Genomic DNA, 21,544 nt, shown 5'->3' with positions numbered 1-21,544 from the left:
AGGTCCATTGTGTTCATCCTAGAAAAGAATGTTAAGAAATAGAAGAAAAGGTGATTGGTAGAAAAGGTGAAGATAGAAGGTAAAGTTGTAGAGTGTGATCTACGTCTAAGAAGTTTGCCGTGTCGTCTTTAGCCACTTGAATCTTCTGGCTAATTGAAGTATTACTATAGGGTCAGTGTTAGAAAAAGACGATAAGTCATGTGACACTAGTTCTCCCACTAGCCTGTGTCTCACATTAATGAGTGCTGGGCAGTGGCAGAGCAAGTGTTCGATTGTCTCGATTTCTTCTTCATCTTGACAGATCCTACAGTAATCAATGCCGTCGCTGTCCCATTTCGAGGTCATAGCCCTCACCTTACAATGACCTGTATGATACCCAACACAAGTTTTAGATCAGGTATTGACAATGACATCAGCGACCTTGTTCTCTTCTCCGAGAGTGTGGGCCAGATTCGTTTGGGGATGGTGCATCCCATTTCATCCAGCCATTTTTGTTGAATTTTCTCAGAGTAATGTCTGTGAATAACCTGTAGGAAATGGCACAGTTTTGGTTTAACCGAGTTGTCTACTTCAATTGTAGTTGACTCGGATCCTAGTCTGGCCAATTCGTCTGCAGTCTCGTTATCTGGCATGTTATAATGTCCAGGAACCCAACAGAGCTTGATGGATAACCTAGTATTTTCAAGGCTTCCCTGCAGTTCAAAACAGCCCTAGACTTGATAGTAAAGGAACTCAACTTACTGAACTTAAACTGCAATGTGTGGTGTCAACTTCTGCAGAAAGTGATGTGGTGGTGTCTTGTACTGCGACGAAGATGATGAAGATTCACTGAGATCTACATTGACCCGGCAGGAGAAATGTGGTCTTTATCGTTATACTTTTGTATCCCGCATACGCCGAAACAATTTGGGAATTGCACCCACTCCATGTATCTGTTGGATCTCATATAGAAAGAGAATTAGTGGCAATAAACTTTACTAAATTGTCGGATATCACCTTGTTGTATGTATATATATTAATATTTGATGGATAACCTAGTATTTTCAAGGCTTCCCTGTAGTTCAAAACAGCCCTAGACTTGATAGTAAAGGAACTCAACTTACTGAACTTAAACTGCAATGTGTGGTGTCAACTTCTGCAGAAAGTGATGTGGTGGTGTCTTGTACTGCGACGAAGATGATGAAGATTCACTGAGATCTACATTGACCCGGCAGGAGAAATGTGGTCTTTATCGTTATACTTTTGTATCCCGCATACGCCGAAACAATTTGGGAATTGCACCCACTCCATGTATCTGTTGGATCTCATATAGAAAGAGAATTAGTGGCAATAAACTTTACTAAATTGTCGGATATCACCTTGTTGTATGTATATATATTAATATTTGTAAGAGTATATGTAATGCATAAGCATTACATATACTCACAACAATTACTACTTTAGTCTTAAAACATTTAATGTAATTTTATAATCAAAGTTACCTTTGCCATTTCTTACTTAACGTCAATGAATATTGAAAATAAATGAATTCATTCTGTTGTACACACTTATTGAAAATATACGTTCTTATTTAACATGGTGTCAGGTGTACGTAAATTCTGAAAAAATATATTAAAAAAAAAATGGAGGAAAAGAATTCAAAGAACCAAACGTTTGCTGCCGCTTTACTAACGATGGATTTTAAAGCTTCAAATCTTGCAAAGGAGTGGAAGGCATGGCTCACAAAATTTAAAATATTTCTAAGAGCATCAAATCTTGAATCGGAGACTGATAAGCGAAAGGTGGCATTGCTGTTACATCATCTTGGAAGTCAGTCGTTGGAGATCTTTAATTCTTTTGACGTGGATATTGATACCGTAAAGTATGAGGATCTAGTGCGAATGTTGGGGTCACATTTTACTCCAAAGGCAAATATTGTAATGGAGAGGCTCAGATTCTTCACATGTAAACAACAAGATAGTCAAACAATTGATGAATATGCAACAATCCTGAAAAACATGAGTTTGAACTGCGAATTTGGAAATTTAAAAAATGATTTGATTCGCGACATCTTTATATGTGGATTATCGCATAAGTTCTACAATATTAAAGAACGGCTTCTGACAGAGAACAAAATTAGTCTAGAAAAATCGATTGAAATAGCCAACAATATGGTGTTGGCCAAAGCAAATGTAACGACACTGCAAGAAGATAGATTAATGGAAGGTGCTGTTAATGTCATGAGAAAGACGAATTCAGAAGGAATTTACAGCTACAAACTGAAAAATGTCAAAAGTGAAAACGGATATTGTCAAAAATGCGGCCAGAATCACAAATACAAGTGCCCAGCTGAAGGGGCAAAATGTTACAAATGCAACAAATTGAATCATTTCGCGCGAATGTGTATGAACAGAAAAAAATTTGTCAAGCACATGCAGGCAGATGACGGAGAAGATGACGAAGGTGAAGATGATCAACGAGATTTTGATTTTTTTGTTGAAGTTTTAAACCAAAGAGGCAAACCATCGGCTGAGTGGAACGTTGAGATAATGCTGAACAATAAAAAGATACAATGTCAAATAGATACAGGTGCACAGGCGAATATAATGTCGGCAGACATGGCTGGAATGCTGAAAATCAAAGATAACCTGAAGAAAAGTGTTACTAGAATATGTACGTTTAGTGGAGAAAGAATACCAATTCTAGGAGTAGTTGATGTTAAGTTTTATTATAAAGAACAGGTATTTTATTCTAAATTTTATGTAGTCAATATATCCTGCAAGTGTATTATTGGTTTAGAGACCGCTACAGATATGGACATGATTAGACAAGTTAATAATATTTCTATCACAAATAAATTAGTTGAAAAATATTCAGATGTTTTTCAAGGCCTTGGTCTTTTGCAAAAGGAATGCATTCTAAAACTAAGGGATGGTATTGAGCCGGTGGTTGAACCACCTCGTAGAATTCCATTCAAAATGTATAAAAGTTTACAAGAGGAATTAGATCGTAGGGTTAAAATGCGGGTAATAGCCCCAGTGAGTGAGCCAACGGAATGGGTGAGTTCAATAGTTCTAGTAAGCAAACCAAATGGCTCTATAAGACTTTGTTTGGACCCAAGACATTTAAATAAAGCAATATTGAGACCACATCATCCATTTCCCAATATAGAGGAATGTAAAGCAAAACTTAGTGTAGCAAAATTTTTTACAGCACTAGATGCCAAAAGTGGTTTCTGGATGGTGCCATTAGACGACAAATCTTCTAAGCTTTGTGCATTTAATATACCTTTTGGACGTTATCGTTTCCTAAGATTGCCTTTCGGGATTAATGCGGCCCCCGAAATATTTCATGCCGAAATGGTGAGACTATTTGGTGACATTCCTGGGTTGGTAATATATATTGACGATTTTTTAATATATTCATCAAATGTAGAAGAACATTTTAGAACTTTAGAGATGGTGTTAGAAAGAGCTAGGAAAGTGGGACTTAGATTTAATGAGTCAAAATGCAAGTTTTTGCAACATAAAATAAAGTTTTTGGGTCATAGTTTTGATAATTCAGGTGTCCGAGCCGATGACGAAAAGATTAGAGCAATAGTTAGTATGCCAAGGCCAGAAAATGTTAAAGATTTGCAGAGATTTTTGGGTATGGTTAATTACTTAGGTTCATTTATAGAAAATCTTTCGTTGAAGAACAAGCATCTTAGGGAACTTTTACGAAATGACGTCTTATGGCATTGGTCAGATCATCATGAAAAAGAGTTTAACGATTTAAAAAACGAGATTACGAAAGCGCCGGTCCTTACTTATTTCAAACCCAATAAAGATTTAGTGTTATCGGTGGATGCTTCGAAATCGGCATTAGGCGCCACAATTATGCAGGAAGGAAGACCGATTGCATATGCATCAGCATCTTTAACTGAGTGCCAACAAAAGTATGCACAAATTGAAAAAGAGTTGTTCGCTATTTTATTTGGCTGTACAAAGTTTCATCAGTACATTTATGGGAATAAGGTAATGGTAGAAACAGATCATAAGCCATTAGTGACATTATTTGATAAACCACAAAAACAGAATGTATATACTTGTTGTCGATTATTATTCAAAGTATATAGAAGTCGAATATCTTAATAATGGCTATAATAGTAAGAACGTGATTACTAAGTTAAAATCCTTATTTCCACGACATGGAATTCCTAACATCTTTGTGTCAGACAATGGTCCGCCTTTTAGTTCAAAGGAATTTAAAGTTTTTTGTCGCGAGTGGAAAATTGAACATGTCACATCAAGTCCATTTTTACCAAGATCTAATGGCTTAGCAGAACGGTCTTTGCATTCCTTTTGCAAAAGACCAAGGCCTTGAAAAAGCAGACAGTCAAGAAAATGTTATTAAAATCGTCCGAGAGTAATTCTGATCCCTATGTTGCTTTATTGCACTATAGAACAACGCCAAAAGGTAATATGCCTAGTCCTTCTGAATTGCTTATGTCTAGGTCCTTACGCACTAAAATTCCATCAATGTTAATTCATCACGAGCCAAAAGTAGTTGACAAAAATGAATATAGGACAAAAATAGAGACAAACTTAAAGAAAACTTCAGAATACTATAATAAAAAGTCAAAGTTTTTAGAGCCAGTTGGTGAAGGCGATAAGGTCATGTTTAAGTAAACCCCATCCAGCTATTGGCAACCTGGGCAAATTATAGAAACGTGCAAAGAACCAAGGTCTTTTGTAGTTTTAGATGAGAATGGTTCTATGTATAGGAGAAGTCGGGAGTACATCAGTAAGAGAGCTTTGGAGGAATCGAAAGAGCAAATAAATGTATGCAACCATAGATCAGTAACTAACGAAGTAGATAAAAATCTTGTTCATGATGATATCAGTAGGGATGAACTTTTATTGGAAAATAATAATAGCAAAGAAAATGAGGAAACATATGTAACGAAAAGAGGTAGGTAGGTTAAGAAGCCAAAAAGGTTTTATGAAGAATACTAAATTTTATCATTAACATTAAATATAATATATTATGTTATATAATAATTGTTCATGTGTAAAAGGGAGATGTTGTATGTATATGTAATGCATAAGCATTACATATACTCACAACAATTACTACTTTAGTCTTAAAACATTTAATGTAATTTTATAATCAAAGTTACCTTTGCCATTTCTTACTTAACGTCAATGAATATTGAAAATAAATGAATTCATTCTGTTGTACACACTTATTGAAAATATACGTTCTTATTTAACACACCTGAAATTCTTGAATAAATGCCCTATCAGACCAAAATTCTTTTAAAATTTATAGGGCAAACATTTTCTGGTACCACAATTTTGAAAAATCTTCTTTCAATTTTTGATGCAAACGGTGCAAACCTGGACGCAAATACCATCTTCATGACAGGAGCCATAGATAATGGCCTTTGTACAGGTTGAGATTTACCACTACGGACAGTAGCAGCTCGGCAGGCCAGATGTAGGATATTTCTGATACAACTAAGACCGTGTGTAGACAATCCTATGTGAGTGTTGTGACACACCCAGTTCTGGCAATTAACGAGAAGAACTCTGAGGTTATGAGTAATGTTAGGGGAGTTTCTGAAAATGTACTCAAGACATTCCGGAATCATCCGGAACTGGGTGTGTCACAACACTCACATAAGACTGTCCACACACGCTCTTAGTAGTATCAGGGATATTAACAGAAACAGGTTGTGATACAGTGTTTCCCTAGAAACTATGGTTTGGGACTAGGCATTTCCTTCCTCTTTTGTGTTTCTGGACAGAAATAGACCAATTGATCTAGTTCTTTGTGCTTCTGAAATCGTGTAGAGAATATCTCAAATCGCGATGATAAAGGTGAACGTTCTCTTTTCATTAATGTCAATTAAACTATAAGATTATGAAAGTCCGTAGAGAATTTTCTATGTTGAACACAACATCATCGAACACCAACATTATTTCTTATAGTATCAACAACTTTCGCATTATACAAACTTACTTAATATGCCATTGATGAAGACATAAACAACGTGTAACACATAGTTCATCATCTGCAACAATGTTACTCGACTTCTTGTTTCGTAATTCCACATACGACTGGCATCCACGCACCTAGTTGACGACACACGTGTCTTAATCGCCTTTGCTTTGGCGACAAAAATGAAATCGGCTGGCGTCGTTACCTGGCTTCAGTAGCGGGACTCTCTGCCCATTTCCAGGTATCGGAAACTGTTAGGGTGGCTAGCGACAAGTGAAGTTCTGTAAGATTCTGAACTCCTGGTTCATCCAGTTACATTAAACCAGCACAGAAATTCCGGCAGGTCTTCTGCCACATGTGAAACATTTTCCATTGTAAGTTGTGGTTGTACATCCTTGGCTAGGAGAGATTGTACTCGGCATAGAGTCTTATCTTAGTCGTGCCACTTTCGGGGTTCTTTATGAATTGTCAACTAAAAAACTTGCTCACCTCTTCCGATCTGTCACCTCTCCACCGTTAAATGAACAAGTTAAAAAGCAGTAAGTTCGGCCGGGCCGAACTTTGAATACCCTCCACCATTTGGAACGAATTTGAAGATAAAATCCTTAAAAAATTTGTTAACATTTTAAAAATACCGAATATAGCCGTTATATTGGTGTCTATACGACGTGGACCTACATGGGCATTGTTTATCATAAGTCATTACCATATTCAAATTCGAAACTTGAAATAAACGGTAAATATTTTAGCAAAAATCATCATAATCATTCTGCCATAGGCTGTAGCATTCATTACGAACTTCAAATACGCGTCTCAAACAATTTCGGTGGGCATTGCACCTAAACTCGTACCGAATATAAGGAGGTACTGGTATGTGGGGCTTGCACGAAGACCTGGACCTGCATACACAATTTTCTGTCACAGACTGTAGTTCCCATTACGAACTCGAAATACGTAATTTGAAACAATTCCGGTGAATAATGACGCTAAAATCATCAAAATACCGAATATAGGGAGGTACCGTTATATGGGGGCTATACGAAGAAGTATCCATTTCGAACTTCAAATACCAAATTTGAAACAAATCCTTTTAATAATGTCGCTAAAATCATCAAAATACCGAATATAGGGAGGTACCGTTATATAGGGGCTATACGAAGACGTGGACCTACATGGCCCATTTACGAACTTAACCTGCCTACTGGAAAAATAAACATGTGTGCAAAATTTTAGCCTCCTATCTCAATTCATTCGAACGCTAGCGTAATTACAGACGGACGGACAGACAGGCGGACTTAGAATCGACTTAGAATTTTACGCTGGGTCTGGCATAAGTATTTCGAGGAGTTACAGACGGAATGACAAAGTTAATATACCCTCCATAGTACGGTGGAGGGTATAAAAATATGTCCGATCTACAATTGCATCTTCGTGACCCACAATTTACTCGATCTGGTACTGCGTTGGCAAATGCTTCACTTGTCTTCGCCACCTTTGATGATATCCCGGAAACACCTATAACTATAACGCGTGGCACAGACTTTTAACATCCTGGTGCAATCCATCCTGAACTTAAACAGCAATGTGTGGTGTCAATTTCTGCATAAATTGATGTGGTGGCATCTTGTACTGCGACGAAGATGATGAAGACTCACAGAGGTCTACATTAACCCGGTAGGAGAAATGTAGTCTTTATCGTTATACTTTTGCTGGAAACCTGGATGCAAATACCATCTTCATGACAGGAGCCATAGATAATGGCCTTTGTACAGGTTGAGATTTACCACTACGGACAGTAGCAGCTCGGCAGGCCAGATGTAGGAGGCAGGCCAGATGTATTTCTGATACAACTAAGACCGTGTGTAGACAATCCTATGTGAGCATTGTGACACACCCAGTTCTGGCAATTCACGAGAAGAACTCTGAGGTTATGAGTAATGTTAGTGCAGTTTCTGAAAATCTACTCAAGACATTCCGGAATCATCCGGAACTGGGTGTGTCACAACACTCACATAAGACTGTCCACACACGGTCTTAGTAGTATCAGGGATATTAACAGAAACAGGTTGTGATACAGTGTTTCCCTGGAAACTATGGTTTGGGACTAGGCATTTCCTTATGTGGCGCTTTTTTCGCAGCTCTTTTGTGTTTCTGAACAGAAATAGACCAATTGATCTAGTTCTTTGTGTTTCTGAAATCGTGTAGAGAATATCTCAAATCGCGATGATAAAGGTGAACGTTCTCTTTTCATTAATGTCAATTAAACTACAAGATTATGAAGGTCCGTAGAGAATTTTCTACGTTGAACACAACATCATCGAACACCATCATTATTTATTATAGTATCAACGACTTTCACTATTTATTATAGTATCAATGACTTAACATGTCATTGATGAAAATAGAATCAACATGTAACACATATTTCATCATCTGCTACAATGTTACACAATTTCGAAATATAATTCGTAGCTGGGATTCCTTTTATAAATTAAATTTAATTTACTTTATAATAAAAAAAGGAATGTTGGCATCTCTTTTGAGATGGTAAACTAAACAAGAAGAAGTGTTACAACAACTAATTAGTTAAACATTGAAAATTAAATAAAGATTACCACTAACCTCAAGCTTAAAAAAACTCGATGTATTGGATACAATTCTAGCAATATGGATATCGGCACATGTTTCAGACCCCAAAATATACATATGAGCTTTTATTTTTACCTATGTTATTTATTGACTTCGTTATATCGATACTTTTCTGCAAACATTGAAATTGAACTTAGCATAAACTATTTCAATCTTAAACAAAATATCTGTATATTGTTGGCAATTTACAAGTCTAAATTTACATAAATTAGCATATCTTAAATATATTACATAAAGAAAAAACATGAGTATTTTTAAAAAATATATGCATTGTGTCATTTTTTAAGCTATATAAGTATTGAAGAAAAAAATATTATCTACGATTTTGATACAGCAAATATGTCTTCATTGAGTGAGGCAGATGTAATTGTTGAACTCGTTCTTCTAAATGGACACGTCCAAGTTCCTGTCGAATGGTTCTTCTACATAGATCCATTAACGGCAATGGCTCCGCTGAAAATAAAACATTTATAAAATATATAATTACTAACATAAATAAGAGCTCGTAAAGGAAATATTTAAAAAGTTAAAAATATAAAATTGATCAATAATTTAGCAATCATGGGATTAAGCCTGACCATTTTGCAACAACCAAATATAAAAAATATACCAATGCATATTGAGTAAATTGTGTATAGTGTAAGTACACCAGTAGTCAGCACTTTAAGGATTTAGTCATATCCAAATTCCACTGTTTCGAGTGTAAATGTGTTATTACATTCAATGTTGTTATTTTTTGGAATTCTGTATAATTTTAGATGAATGAAGCACAATTTAAATAAGTTTTTATTCAAATGATAAAATTTCCAATATAAGGAACATAATGTAGTTTTGCTAATATCGGTACCACTTTCTAATTGTCGGTATGACATGTTTCTTAGGCAAAGTGGGTATGCCTGAAGGGACTTAGGTTTCTAAATGTACCTTATAGTGGATAAACACCCTAACATAAGTTTTTTTGTCGACTAATAATATTTTAATGTATTTATTTAACTTTTTTTTTAATTTGTGGTAATTTATAACTTCCAAAATGCACGTTATCCAAACATACCAATATAAAAAAAAGGTTGACGTCTAATTTAGCTGTCATTATAAAAAAATATTTTTACGTACCAATATTAAAAAAAAGGTTGACGTCTACTTTAGCTGTCATTATAAAAAATTATTTTTACGTTTAGTTATAATGCAATCCACACACACGATACAACAGTTGGCACTACTTGGAGGGTAGCCAAGCTATTTGCTTCGGCCTCAAACGATACAACTTTGTATACAACTTCTTTCATACCAATATTAAAAAAAAGGTTGACGTCTAATTTAGCTGTCATTATAAAAAATTATTTTTACGTTTAGTTATAAATCAATCCACACACACGATACAACAGTTGGCACTACTTGGAGGGTAGCCAAGCTGTTTGCTTCGGCCTCAAACGATACAACTTTGTGTACAACTTCTTTCTACAACTTCACTTTTCTTAGAGCTTATTTGAGTCAAGATGACACCGGAAATAATTTCATGCTCTATCATTGACTCAATATCTTTTATTTATTACCAATTTTTGAAATTACATATTATAATATTATAATATCCATTAAAAAAAAAAAATCATGGATTCCGTGTTGTGTTGATTCCGTGTTGCCTCTTCGAAAAAAAAAACACAAAGAGCATTTTTTCTTTCGAACAGGAAAAAATTGCGTTAGGCCGAACATTTAATACGGTTCACTATGAGGTTAAGGCTTAACAAAAAGTGATCATATAATATAAAAGCATCAATTACCATATTAAAACAGTTCAGTAAAAAATATTGCTACAATCATTTCAGCTTTACAATAATAATTGTTTCTAATTATAAAATAAAAGAAATACACTTGATTTGCCCCTACAGATCCACCATCATAAATTCTTAAATTTAAAATGATATTCCAAAAAATAAGTCAAAATCCATGCCAGGGATCCGAAAATGTATAGATGTTTACAGGTCACGTTCTGGTAGTTGTTGTTGTAGCAGTAGTACATATATGTGTTTGCGTTCTGCTAATCTGGTTCCAGCTCCAGGTTTAGAAATTCGGCGACTGTATCGCACGCCGGGCAGGCGTCACGCACATCTTCATCAATTCGTGCCCAATACGAATTGAGGCGACTACACCATCCTGAACGTAATTGCGCCAAAACTACCCTGGTTTGTCTAGGCAGCTGACGTTCTTCAGCTGCAATGATTGGGGGGTGGACTACGAGGACGGCATTCACTTTAAAACTGCTAATAGCATCCGCGACTGCATCGGTGTGAATGCCACTCAGACCTGCCTGATAGGCTTCTTGATCTAGAGGTTCTCTCTTATAGCGCTGGACCTCCCTCTCTAGATCATGTATGTCCTTCCTGACACGCCTGGGTGGGGGAGATTTATCCACCATATGATGGTTGGGATGACTCTCACGGTAACACCCAAGCAGGTACTGCAACGAAAGCATATGATTATGCTGAAGTAAGGGAAGGACTTTCGCCTCCTCATGTAGATGGTCCACTGGTGTCATGGGGAGGCACCCTGTCGCAGTTCTCAGGGCAGCGTTCTGGGAGGTCTGGATATGCTTCCACTGCGTAGCACTAGTATTCGCAGACCACACTGGAGCCGCATAGCTGACCAAAGACCGACCTATCGCGTTATAAGAGGTCAACAGGGTTTCTTTGTCCGCACCCCAAGAGCTGCCGGCTAGCGCCTTGAGGACCTTGTTCCTACTTTTCATCTTGTCGCAGATAGCTGTGGCTTGCGCGGACGACTTGAACATGCTGTCGAATGTGACCCCAAGAATCTTGGGGTAGTTCGTGGTCGGTATTAGATTCCCCTCGACCTGAACATTCAGCTGTGTTCTCATCTCCGCTGACCATGTGGTGAAGAGTGTGGCCGTTGATTTCGTGGCGGATATTTTCATATTTCTCGCGTGGAAGTATGCGGCAAGCTCTTTGAGATAGGGGTTCAACCTTTCGCATATGTCATCGACCACTGGACCCGACGCCATGATCGTACAATCATCCGCATACGTTACGATCTCAATGCCGCCTGGAGGGCGAGGAATTCCGGAAAGGTAGAGGTTAAACAGTTCCGGAGATATCACCCCACCTTGGGAAACTCCCTGTTTCACTCTACGGGCTTTGGACTTCTTGTTCCGGAATTCCACGTACGACTGGCGTCCACACATATAGTTGATTATCCAACGTTTCAAACTTGGCTGGAGGGTAGTTCTCTGCACGTCCTCGAACAGTGTGGCATGATTGACCGTATCAAATGCCTTTGATAGGTCAAGGGCTACCAACACTGTTCTGTCACACGGCCTGTTCTGATTCAGTCCTCTACTATTATGTGTGGAAATGGCGTGTAATGCTGTTGTGGTACTGTGTTGTGGACGGAATCCGTGCTGGTGGTTGGCAACTGTATAGATTTCTCTAATGCTGGGGAGGAGTAAAGCCTCAAGAGTCTTTGCTACTGGCGACAAAAGTGAAATCGGCCTGTACGATTCGCCTTTACTGGCATCCTTGCCTGGCTTCAGTAGCGAGACCACCCGGCCCATTTTCCAGGTTTCGGGCACTATGTGGGTGGCTGGCGACAAATTGAGAATTTTAGTTAAGTACTCGACTCCCGACGTATCCAGCTGCTTCAACATTACCATTGAGATTCCGTCTGGGCCCAACGCTTTGGATGACTTAGCGTTACGGATGACATTTGCAACATCACCCATCGTAAACTGTGGTGGTTCCTCCTCGGAGGGAAGAGATCTGATACGACGTAGTACTCTTCGCTTCGCCCTATCGCTCTCGGGGTGCTCGACAAATTGTCGATTAAAATATTCCGCGCACCTCTTCGGATCAGTCACCGTTACGACGTTAAAAGTGACTGAGGTCCTATCATCCTTTTTTCCAGGGTTCGAGAGCGACTTAACCGTTACCCACAGCTTACTCATATCGGTTCCAATGTTGCAGCACTTCAGATGGTCTAGCCACTTTTTCCTCTTATGCTCCTCTACCAACCGGTTGACTTCCACTGTCAAATCACTGATTCTAGGATCAGTAGAGTTGGTACGACGGAGATCATCACGCTCGTTTGATTCAGATGTTATGAGATGGTCTGAGCCAAGAGAAATGACGGGTTGCCAAGTCACGTCATTTATCAGACCGGGTGACACTATGGTTAAGTCTGGCGAACTGTGCCACTCTCCTCTTATTCGGGTGGGGGCATCCTCGTTAACCGTGCAGAATTTGGAGCAGTCAATCTGCTCTGCCAGCGCTGATCCCCTCTGGTCATTACCTAGGACGGAATGCCACAACTCATGGTGGGCATTAAAATCCCCTAGTACCAGACGGTTATTGCCTACCAATAATGGGCTAATATCAGGCAAATAACGCGGTTCACAGCTATTAATCGGCGGGATATACACATTAAGCACCTCTACCTCGGCAGTTCCACACTTGACTGCTACCCCCATACATTCCATGTATGGGTCACTAGAGACTATCTCAAGCGAGATAGGTCTGTACTGAACAGAATGGTGTAACAGGAACGCTAATCCCCCACCTCCACTTCTGGTGCGATCCTTCCTTAGTAAGTTGTAACCATAACAACGTTGTAAGCTGCAATTTTCAGTCAGCTTGGTTTCCTGCACCGCTGCGATCTTAATAATCCTCCGACTCATAAATTCCACTATCTCATCTATTTTGCCTCGAAGTCCGTTGCAATTGAATTGCAAGAATGCTGCACAATCCGGAGTTGGAACAGCAACATGTGGCGTTAGGTGCTGCGGTGTTGGTTGCTGTTCTGGAGACTGCGGTGGAGTGCCATACTCCGACGACGTCTCAGATGAGGACGACGAAGAAGTAGACTCGCTGGGGACTACGTTACTGCAGCAAGTCGCAACATAATCCCTTTCGCTGTATTCTCGCAAACGCCTTAGTCCGGAACAGTACTTGAAGTGCACCCATTCTCTGCATCCATTATATCGCACCGAAACATATCTGTGGTGGATGACGTTCTGACAAACCGAGCAGAACCAAGGTCCGGGGTTTTCCTCAATCCCGGCACGGACCAATAAAATCCGGAGCAAGCATTCCGGGATATGCTGCTCCCAATGCAGAAAAATAAACAAACACAAACATGTACATACTGGGTTGGCAGCCGCTGGCCGAAACTGGGATCTTGTTGTTTCGGGTCAATCCAGTATCGTAGAACCCGCTGCCGTGGGATTGGGTCACGCTCTTATGAACAAAATTGGTGAAAATTCTAAATACATGAAAAATCACTTGACCTACGTTTGAAAATTTTCTGTGTATTTATAATCAGAACACAGACTTTCCAGACATGTGGGAAGGTATGACAAAAATGTTTGTATACAGTAATTGACCTCATCTTCATTGATTACCTCCTATCGAACTGTTTCCCCGATTTCAGTCGTTCATATTTGTCAATCGTTTTTGTTGAAACGTAAGTTTGAAATTTTTGTAACAAATATTTTCAATATTGGACATATTTATCAAATAGCCTCTGTATAATCACAGCTGAAGCTAATTTTTCCTGATCTACTAAGAAAGAACGTTTGATGCCAAAGATGGTGTTTTATCATCGGTACAAGTAATATGGGTTGACATCTTTTACAGGCGCTTGCCGTCCTTTTTGTTCTAACATTGGGAAGGGAGTAAAGTGAAATGGTTGCTATATATGAATTAGAACCGATTTTGACCATTTGATTTTTCTGAATTTTAATTTTGCGAAACTGAGGGCCAATGTTATTTTTTTTTTTTTTCAATAAAGTTCGTCTTTGCAAAAAATTTAATCTTAGACTTATATTTTGCGAGTAAAAATATTTCAAACCTTCTTGTCTGTATATATAGTGGTAGTTTTTCACACTAAGCGGGTCCGTGTACTCGATACTTTGACTACAAACATTCTCGCTCTGTTCGTAAGATTAGAGGTCATGAACAATCTGTTTTACTTTAAACATTCTTCTTATTTTACTGTTGCAAAATAGTCAGGCATAATCCCATTATTGTTATTAAAAAAACCTTTGCTTATTAGTGGAGAAAGATAGTAATGCTTCTCATGGCGTAGGGCATGAGAAGGCTCAGAAAGAGCCACCATTTTTCTTAGTTAGTGTCTGGGAGTTATTTCAAAATAACTCCTATCTTAAAATAACTTACCCCATTAACGAGATCGGAAGCTCAATAGAAGAGGAACCAAAGAATTTAATTAAACTAAAATTCTTTGATCCTTCTCCTAATCTTACAATCTTATGCATTCGTTTGCAACAACAAAGTAACTACGGGATCCCGAATAAATATGTCAAAATACTGTTCATTACTTTTTATTTATTTACGCAATATAGCGTAATCACATGTGTCACAACTTCAGCCCTGCTAAAAATTCTACAAAAATGTATAATACCTCTACAGGTAGCAACACATAACATAAAAATATATTAAAAAACATTAATACATTTTGTCAAAAATGTTCAAATTTGCCTATAAAGTCGAAACTTAATGTTGTATTTTTACTTACACAAATTTCGATTATAATGTGATATAATATAATGAGACCTCGTTTATGCTCCCTTTTTGTGAAAAGGAAGTATTATTGAATTCACAAACGCATCTTCAACTTCTCTGGTTTAATAAATTCTATTATATGACCGTGCTAATTCAGAAAGGAAGTCATCAGTGGCATTGATAAAAAAAAATCATAAGGAATTCCGTCTTCACCCGGTGCCTTCTGAAATTTTACCATCTTTAGCATCCGGCCGATTATCGAAAGCATAGCTGGATGCTACCGGACGCGTCCACAGGTTGCGGATAGTGGAACGCCCAATAGATATATTGGTCAGCTGCGAATAAATAAGCAGTCGCGGACAACTCAGTGGTACCGGGGGGAGATTCTCGGAACACTGTCTCACTGTTACCTGGGCGCCTCAGTGAGTAACAGGCTTAGTTGCCAAGTCCTTACCATGGTAAGGAGGCTATGCCATGGCAAACCTCGTCTCCTCCAAGTCCGACTTTTCATATGGAAACAAATACAACTAAAAACAAAAACAAACCCCCAACAACCACCAATGACACTATTGCTTTCAAGGAAGCAACTGCCAAGGACCCGCCACAGGACAAGATTTCCAGCTCGGGAGGGAACGACTCAATACTGAATTACAGTGACGTCATCCATGACAGTATTCAGCAACACAGTGAACAATTGTCCGCTCTCCTGGAATAGACAAAAACGCTGAGGCTCAGTCGGGAAAGTGTTCCTTATGGCTTTGGAAATTACTCACCACTCTCTGAGGAGGAACATGACATCAGGGTCATTTCCTCGTCTCAAAGTGGTAAGTCATTTTAAAAAGCCGCTACGAACACTCCCGACGAGACTTGCGCAGAGTCACAAATCCAGGAGGGATCATCGTTGGTCACCTCCGATGTAACAAGCCTCGATCGGCAAGACGCCATCAACGTAGGTACTGGCAGGAATCCTACCAGCAACCCTACCTCTCATGAAGGCGCCGACCCGAATGAGGCGAAAGCAAGGCGGGGCTATAAAAGGTCGGTAAATTACTGTAAGAAATTTATCGACCAGGACCCCGCACAGATAACCGAGAGAGAGAGGGTTCTGATTAAGATGAACCTCAAGGTAATTGCAAAGTTCGAAAAGAACCATTTGCATTTACCAAACTGTTCTCCTAATCAGGTTCTTCTAACTCTCCTACCATCGGCTATCAATAGTAGGGTAAACCTACCTGTGGTTCAACCCTCTGTTGAGAGCCCTGCGGAGGTCAGCAAATCCACCACTGATAACAAGACCACTCCGGTTGTTGTTCACGCGGTGACGGTTAGTGATGACCCTGCTGGGTCAAAACCACCTGCCAAAAAGCGCAGGAACAGGAAGGTCAAGAAACCGAAGCTCGCGATAGCCGTAGCCTCGGCAGTTCCAACGGAAGCCGACACCTCTTCACGTTCAGCGTTGAAGAGGGGTCGGTCTACAGAGGAACCACACCCTGAGGCCAAGAAGGCATCTATGGCCACGGCTTCTCGGCCTATACCTACAACTTCCACTCCGTCCGTCAGCTAGTCGGTCGTGGCCAAACCCCCCTTAACAGTCCCTTCAAGCTCTAAGCCTGACAAGGTCCACAAAGAGAGGTCAAGTCACAAACGGCAGGCCGAACAGGACGGAAGAGGAAGTACTCTCAGACCATCTACCCGGACAATCTTCGAGTAGCAATCATCGACAAGGCTGAACCGGAAGGTAAAATCAGCGACAGTCGATGGCTGCTATTCGAAGATCGACTGAGGGAGCTTGTCTTTACCGGAAAGGGTGACCCAAGAAGAATGCCGTTTGGCAGCGCAACCCTTTACTGAGGCGTGAAAGTCATGTGCTGTGAAAACCAGGAATCTAAGGACTACCTGGTAACCGCAGTATCTGGTTTTCGCGACCTCTGGCAAAGCTGTGATCTGGCGGCTGTATCTTAAAGGACATTCCCTGTCGTAAGGTATTGACAGCCTGGGTGCCACCACCATCCGTGGATCAGGCACACATCCTGACAATACTGAGCAAGCAAAACCCCCACCTCAGAACAGACAACTGGCGTCTCGTCAGTTCAAGCACTGAGGGAGGGGCATGGTCATCAAAGTATCAATGGATGCGGATGGCCAGGAGTACCTTCAAGCTCGTGGGGGATCCGTTTTCGGCTAAATCCATTGCATCAGGAGGAAGAAAACAGCTGCTACTTAGCATCATGCAGATTAATCTGCATCACTGCAAAGCAGCTGCGGCCGAACTCCTCCTGTCCCTAACGAAAGCTGAAGTAGACATAGCTCTGGTTCAGGAACCCTACATATGCAATAATAGGGTAACTGGACTAGGGAGTGGGCAGTACGTCTCTTACGCGGTCTCCAATGGTGTTTTGTTGCCAAAAAGAGTTTAAATCTAATCTTCCTTAGCAACTACAGTGGAGGAGACGTTACAGTGGCGAGAATGGATTCTAAATCCGGGAGGGTTCTCATTTTCATCTCTCTCTACCTACCGTACGAGCGACCTGACCCACCTGACCCACCTGACCCACCTGACCACGAAGTAGAGGAGCTGCTCAAAGATCTGGCTGACAAAGGGCATCTAGTTATAGGTTGTGATGCCAACGCACGAAACCTCTAATGAGGCAGCAACGATACCAATGTCAGAGGTGAGTCCACCTTTGATTTTATCCTGAAATTTAATCTCAAAATATGTAATAGGGGCAACGATGCAACATTTTAAATCAAAGACAGGGCAGAGGTCATTGACCTCACCCTTACTAACAAGAATTAATATCTTATACAAGACTGGAAAGTTTCTCCTGAGTGCTCGTTTTCAGAACACCGGAAGATAGTTTTCAAAATCTTAGTAGAGGGTAATCATCAAAAACCACATAGAAACCCAATAAAGGCAAATTGGGACAAATTTACGGAGCTGGCTATATCTAGCCATCACTGTTTCGACAACATGGTCTTAACCTCAACGATATAGACATCTCCGTAAATGCGATAACGAGTGCCTATGAAAAAGTCTGTCCGTTTGGTGGTCAAAACATTTAGCCAATTTAAGGAGGGACAGTAGACGACTGTACAATAGGGCCAACAAGATCAAACTACGTACGGACTGGGATGCCTATAAGGCGTCCTTTAACAAGTACAACAGTGAGACCAAGAAGGCCAAGCGCACCTCTTGGGTATGCTTCACTGAGTCGATAGAAAGTGTCAACGATGCCTCCAGATTTCGTAAAGTCCTTTCGAAGGATCCTAAATCCATAGGAAGTATAAAACGGACTGACGGCACATGGATTGACTCTGGACTAGAGACTCTCAACCTGCTAGTCGGCAAACCGATCAAGTGCATCATGATCATACGGCCAGAGACCAAAACTTGGCTGACAGAATTGTAAGCTTACCCAAAATTAAGTGGGCTATAGATACATTCAAGCCTTTAAAATCCCCAGGACCAGATGGCATTATTCTCCCTATGATCCAGCAGGTCTCAGCGTCAATATCCCCAATACTGGGGAGATTTTCAAAGCGTGTCTATGTCTATCCTACATCCCGGAATCATGGAGAGAAGTCACAGTCACTTATATCCTCAAAGCGGGGAAACCGAGTCACTCACTTTCTAAGCACTATAGACCGATAAATCTCTCATCCTTCTTATTGAAACTTTGGATTTAGAGATCAGATCTCTAATACCCAAAACCGCCATGAGCACTGCTCAGCATGCCTATATGAAAGGCAAATCTGTTGAAACAGCACAACATGATGTCGTAGGGTATATAGAGAAGAACATGAATGGTTTCTTATTCACATTGGCTGCCTTCCTCGATTCACTATCAAAACTAAAGGTACCCCAACTCCTCATAGACTGGGTTGATACTATTCTTAGCAGCAGAATCATCAACTCGATCATTGGGGAGACATCCGTCAGGAAATCTGTCACTAGGGGCACGCCGCAAGGAGGCGTCCTATCACCATTACTCTGGCTTTTGGTTATTAACAATATACTTATAGATCTAGAGGTAACAGGGACAAAAGTAGTCGCATACGCTGATGATGTCGTCCTTTTTATTGCCGGGAAATTCCTGCAAACAATCTCAGACCTAATGCAAGGAGCTCTAGTCACCCTATCATGGTGGGCGCGTCGCAATGGACTAGGCGTGAACCCGTCAAAAATAGAGCTCGTTCTTTTCACTAAGAAACGGTAATATCTTTCATTTACACCACTGAGACTAGATGGAGTCACTTTAAACCTCTCACCAGAAGCCAAATACCTTGGCACTATCCTTGACCGCCAATTAAGTTGGAAGAGAAACACTGAGGAACGAGCTAAGAGAGGCTTGATCGCACTCTATTCCTGTAAGAACTCCATAGGTAAAAGCTGGGGCCTCAAACCACACATCATCAAATGGATGTATGAGTCAATCGTTCGCCCCATTCTAACCTAGGGATCTCTAGTATGGTGGCATTCTTTGAAGAAGTCAACCTACTCACGACACATTAACAAAGTTCAAAGAGCCGCATTCCTTCTAATAACGGGTGCTATCAGGAGCACGCCTCAAGCAGCACTGGATACTCTACTGGGCTTAAGTCCGCTGAGCATACATGTGGAGGAACAGGCATTCAGGAGTGCTCTTCGACTCAGAGAACTAAACGAATGGCGCAGTCAACCCTTTGGACTTTCTGCGATTCTAAGACGTGTAAGGAATGTGGAAGAGATAGGCAATTCAATATTTCACCACGGTTAAGCTTCTACCCAGCTGACATACACATACCTGACAAAGACGACGGTTCAAAGATGGAGTGTGGTACGGGAGCTGGTGTCTTCTGTGATACCCTTATGTTCGTGAATCCTACAAGCTTGGAAATAACTGTAGCGTATTTCAGGCGGAAATCTTTGCGGTCAAAAAGGCCACAGACCTGCTGGTCACGAGGAACACTGAGGTCCGGTGACTATATATGTCGGCACTGAAGGCCTTAAATTCCTTTACTATCAAGTCTAGGGCTGTTTTGAACTGCAGGAAAGCCTTGGAAAACACTGGGTTGTCCATCAAGCTCCGTTGGGTTCCTGGCCATTATAACATCCCAGGTAACGAGACTGCAGACGAATTGGCCAGGCTAGGATCCGAATCAACTACAATTGGAGTAGACAACTCGGTTAAACCACCACTGTGCCATTTCCTACAGATCATTAACAGACATTACTCTGAGAAAATCAAACAAAATTGGCTGGACGAAATGGGATGCACCATCTCCAAAGGAATATGACCCACATTCTCAGAGAACAAGGTCGCTGATGTCATTGTCAAATCTAAAACTCGTGGCGGGTATCATCACAGGTCATTGTAAGGTGAGACAGTCGAACAGTCTGGCATCCGTTACTATGTTTTTTTTAATTTACGAAGCTGTGCAAAAACATTTTTCGTAGCCCAATGACACTTTTCGTTAAACTATTTAGTTTTGGGGGTATATACGTTGGATTTGGTTGTTATATCTGCTGCTGAGACAATAATATCACCTAAGTCTTTTGGGTGTAGACATTCTATCGTTTCCAAGAGGTTTTGAAGCTTGGCATTAAGTTTGTTTTGATAAGTAAATTTATCTGGATCTTTCCACAACAATTTTGGTAGATGCTTCATTATCTTTTCAGATTGGATCGGCGACTTTAATTCCAATGTAAGCACTATGGGTAGGTGATCAGACCATATTTTTTCGTCCACCTTAAAATTGCCAACATGATGCACTAAAGCATGTGATATTGCGCAAATGTCGTTTACCAACTCGCCTACAGTGCTTATGTATGTGAGGTTTCCCTCCTCATCACCTGCTGTCTGCCCATTTAAAATTATTAAATTGTTTTTTTTATTTCGTTATCATATCCTCCTATCGGTTCCAGCTCACAAAAAACTCCCTATAGAGTGGAACAAAGTTCTGTTCCGTATTACCGATACGAATTTTCATGTCTCCAATTAGTAAGAAATCGTCGTAATGTGACTGGTCTATAACGTCCTTAACTTTAGAGAAGTCACTGTTACAATTTGCTTGTCTCAAGTAAAGTGGTATTATACGGACTGTAGAATGTGCAGTTTTGATGAAAAGGCATGGTGTTTCGTTGGCATATTCAAAAACGTGGCTGACTTTATTTTTTGATATTACCTTTTTACTCCAACCATAACTCCACCAATCGCCCTGCCGTATCTGAAATTATCCCAGGAAAGTACTTCTCCGCTTGTGTTGTATTCTCAGTGGTAAGGTGTGTTTCCAGCAGTACAATGACACCAAAATCGTTTAAATACTTAAAAACAGTGGGTATAAATATTTATTTGTGATATTATTTAATAATATGTATTTTGACGATTTAAGCAACATTTTCTAACAGAATTGTTTCATATTTG

At 40.0% G+C, this 21,544-nt stretch overlaps 1 protein-coding gene across 4 annotated transcripts in view; it reads right to left on the bottom strand.

The window, feature by feature from the left end:
* Positions 1 to 8,676: 8,676 nt before the first annotated feature.
* LOC101896317 (protein gustavus) overlaps positions 8,677 to 21,544 on the bottom strand; it is a 150,746-nt gene continuing 137,878 nt past the window's right edge. For 3 of the 4 annotated variants that reach the window (XM_059131952.1, XM_059131953.1, XM_059131954.1), the window contains exon 3: positions 8,677 to 9,066. In XM_059131952.1, the coding sequence (XP_058987935.1) occupies positions 8,927 to 9,066 (140 nt within the window). In that variant the 3' untranslated portion in view covers positions 8,677 to 8,926. Of the gene's footprint in view, positions 9,067 to 21,305; positions 21,445 to 21,544 lie in introns of all 4 variants that reach the window. The other variant, XR_009344244.1, reaches the window with a different exon arrangement.

Source organism: Musca domestica, unplaced genomic scaffold (assembly GCF_030504385.1).
Source record: "Musca domestica strain aabys unplaced genomic scaffold, Musca_domestica.polishedcontigs.V.1.1 91, whole genome shotgun sequence".
Classification (NCBI taxonomy): domain Eukaryota; kingdom Metazoa; phylum Arthropoda; class Insecta; order Diptera; family Muscidae; genus Musca; species Musca domestica.
Note: the sequence above shows the minus strand (reverse complement) of the source record. Positions and strands in the feature narration are given on the sequence as shown.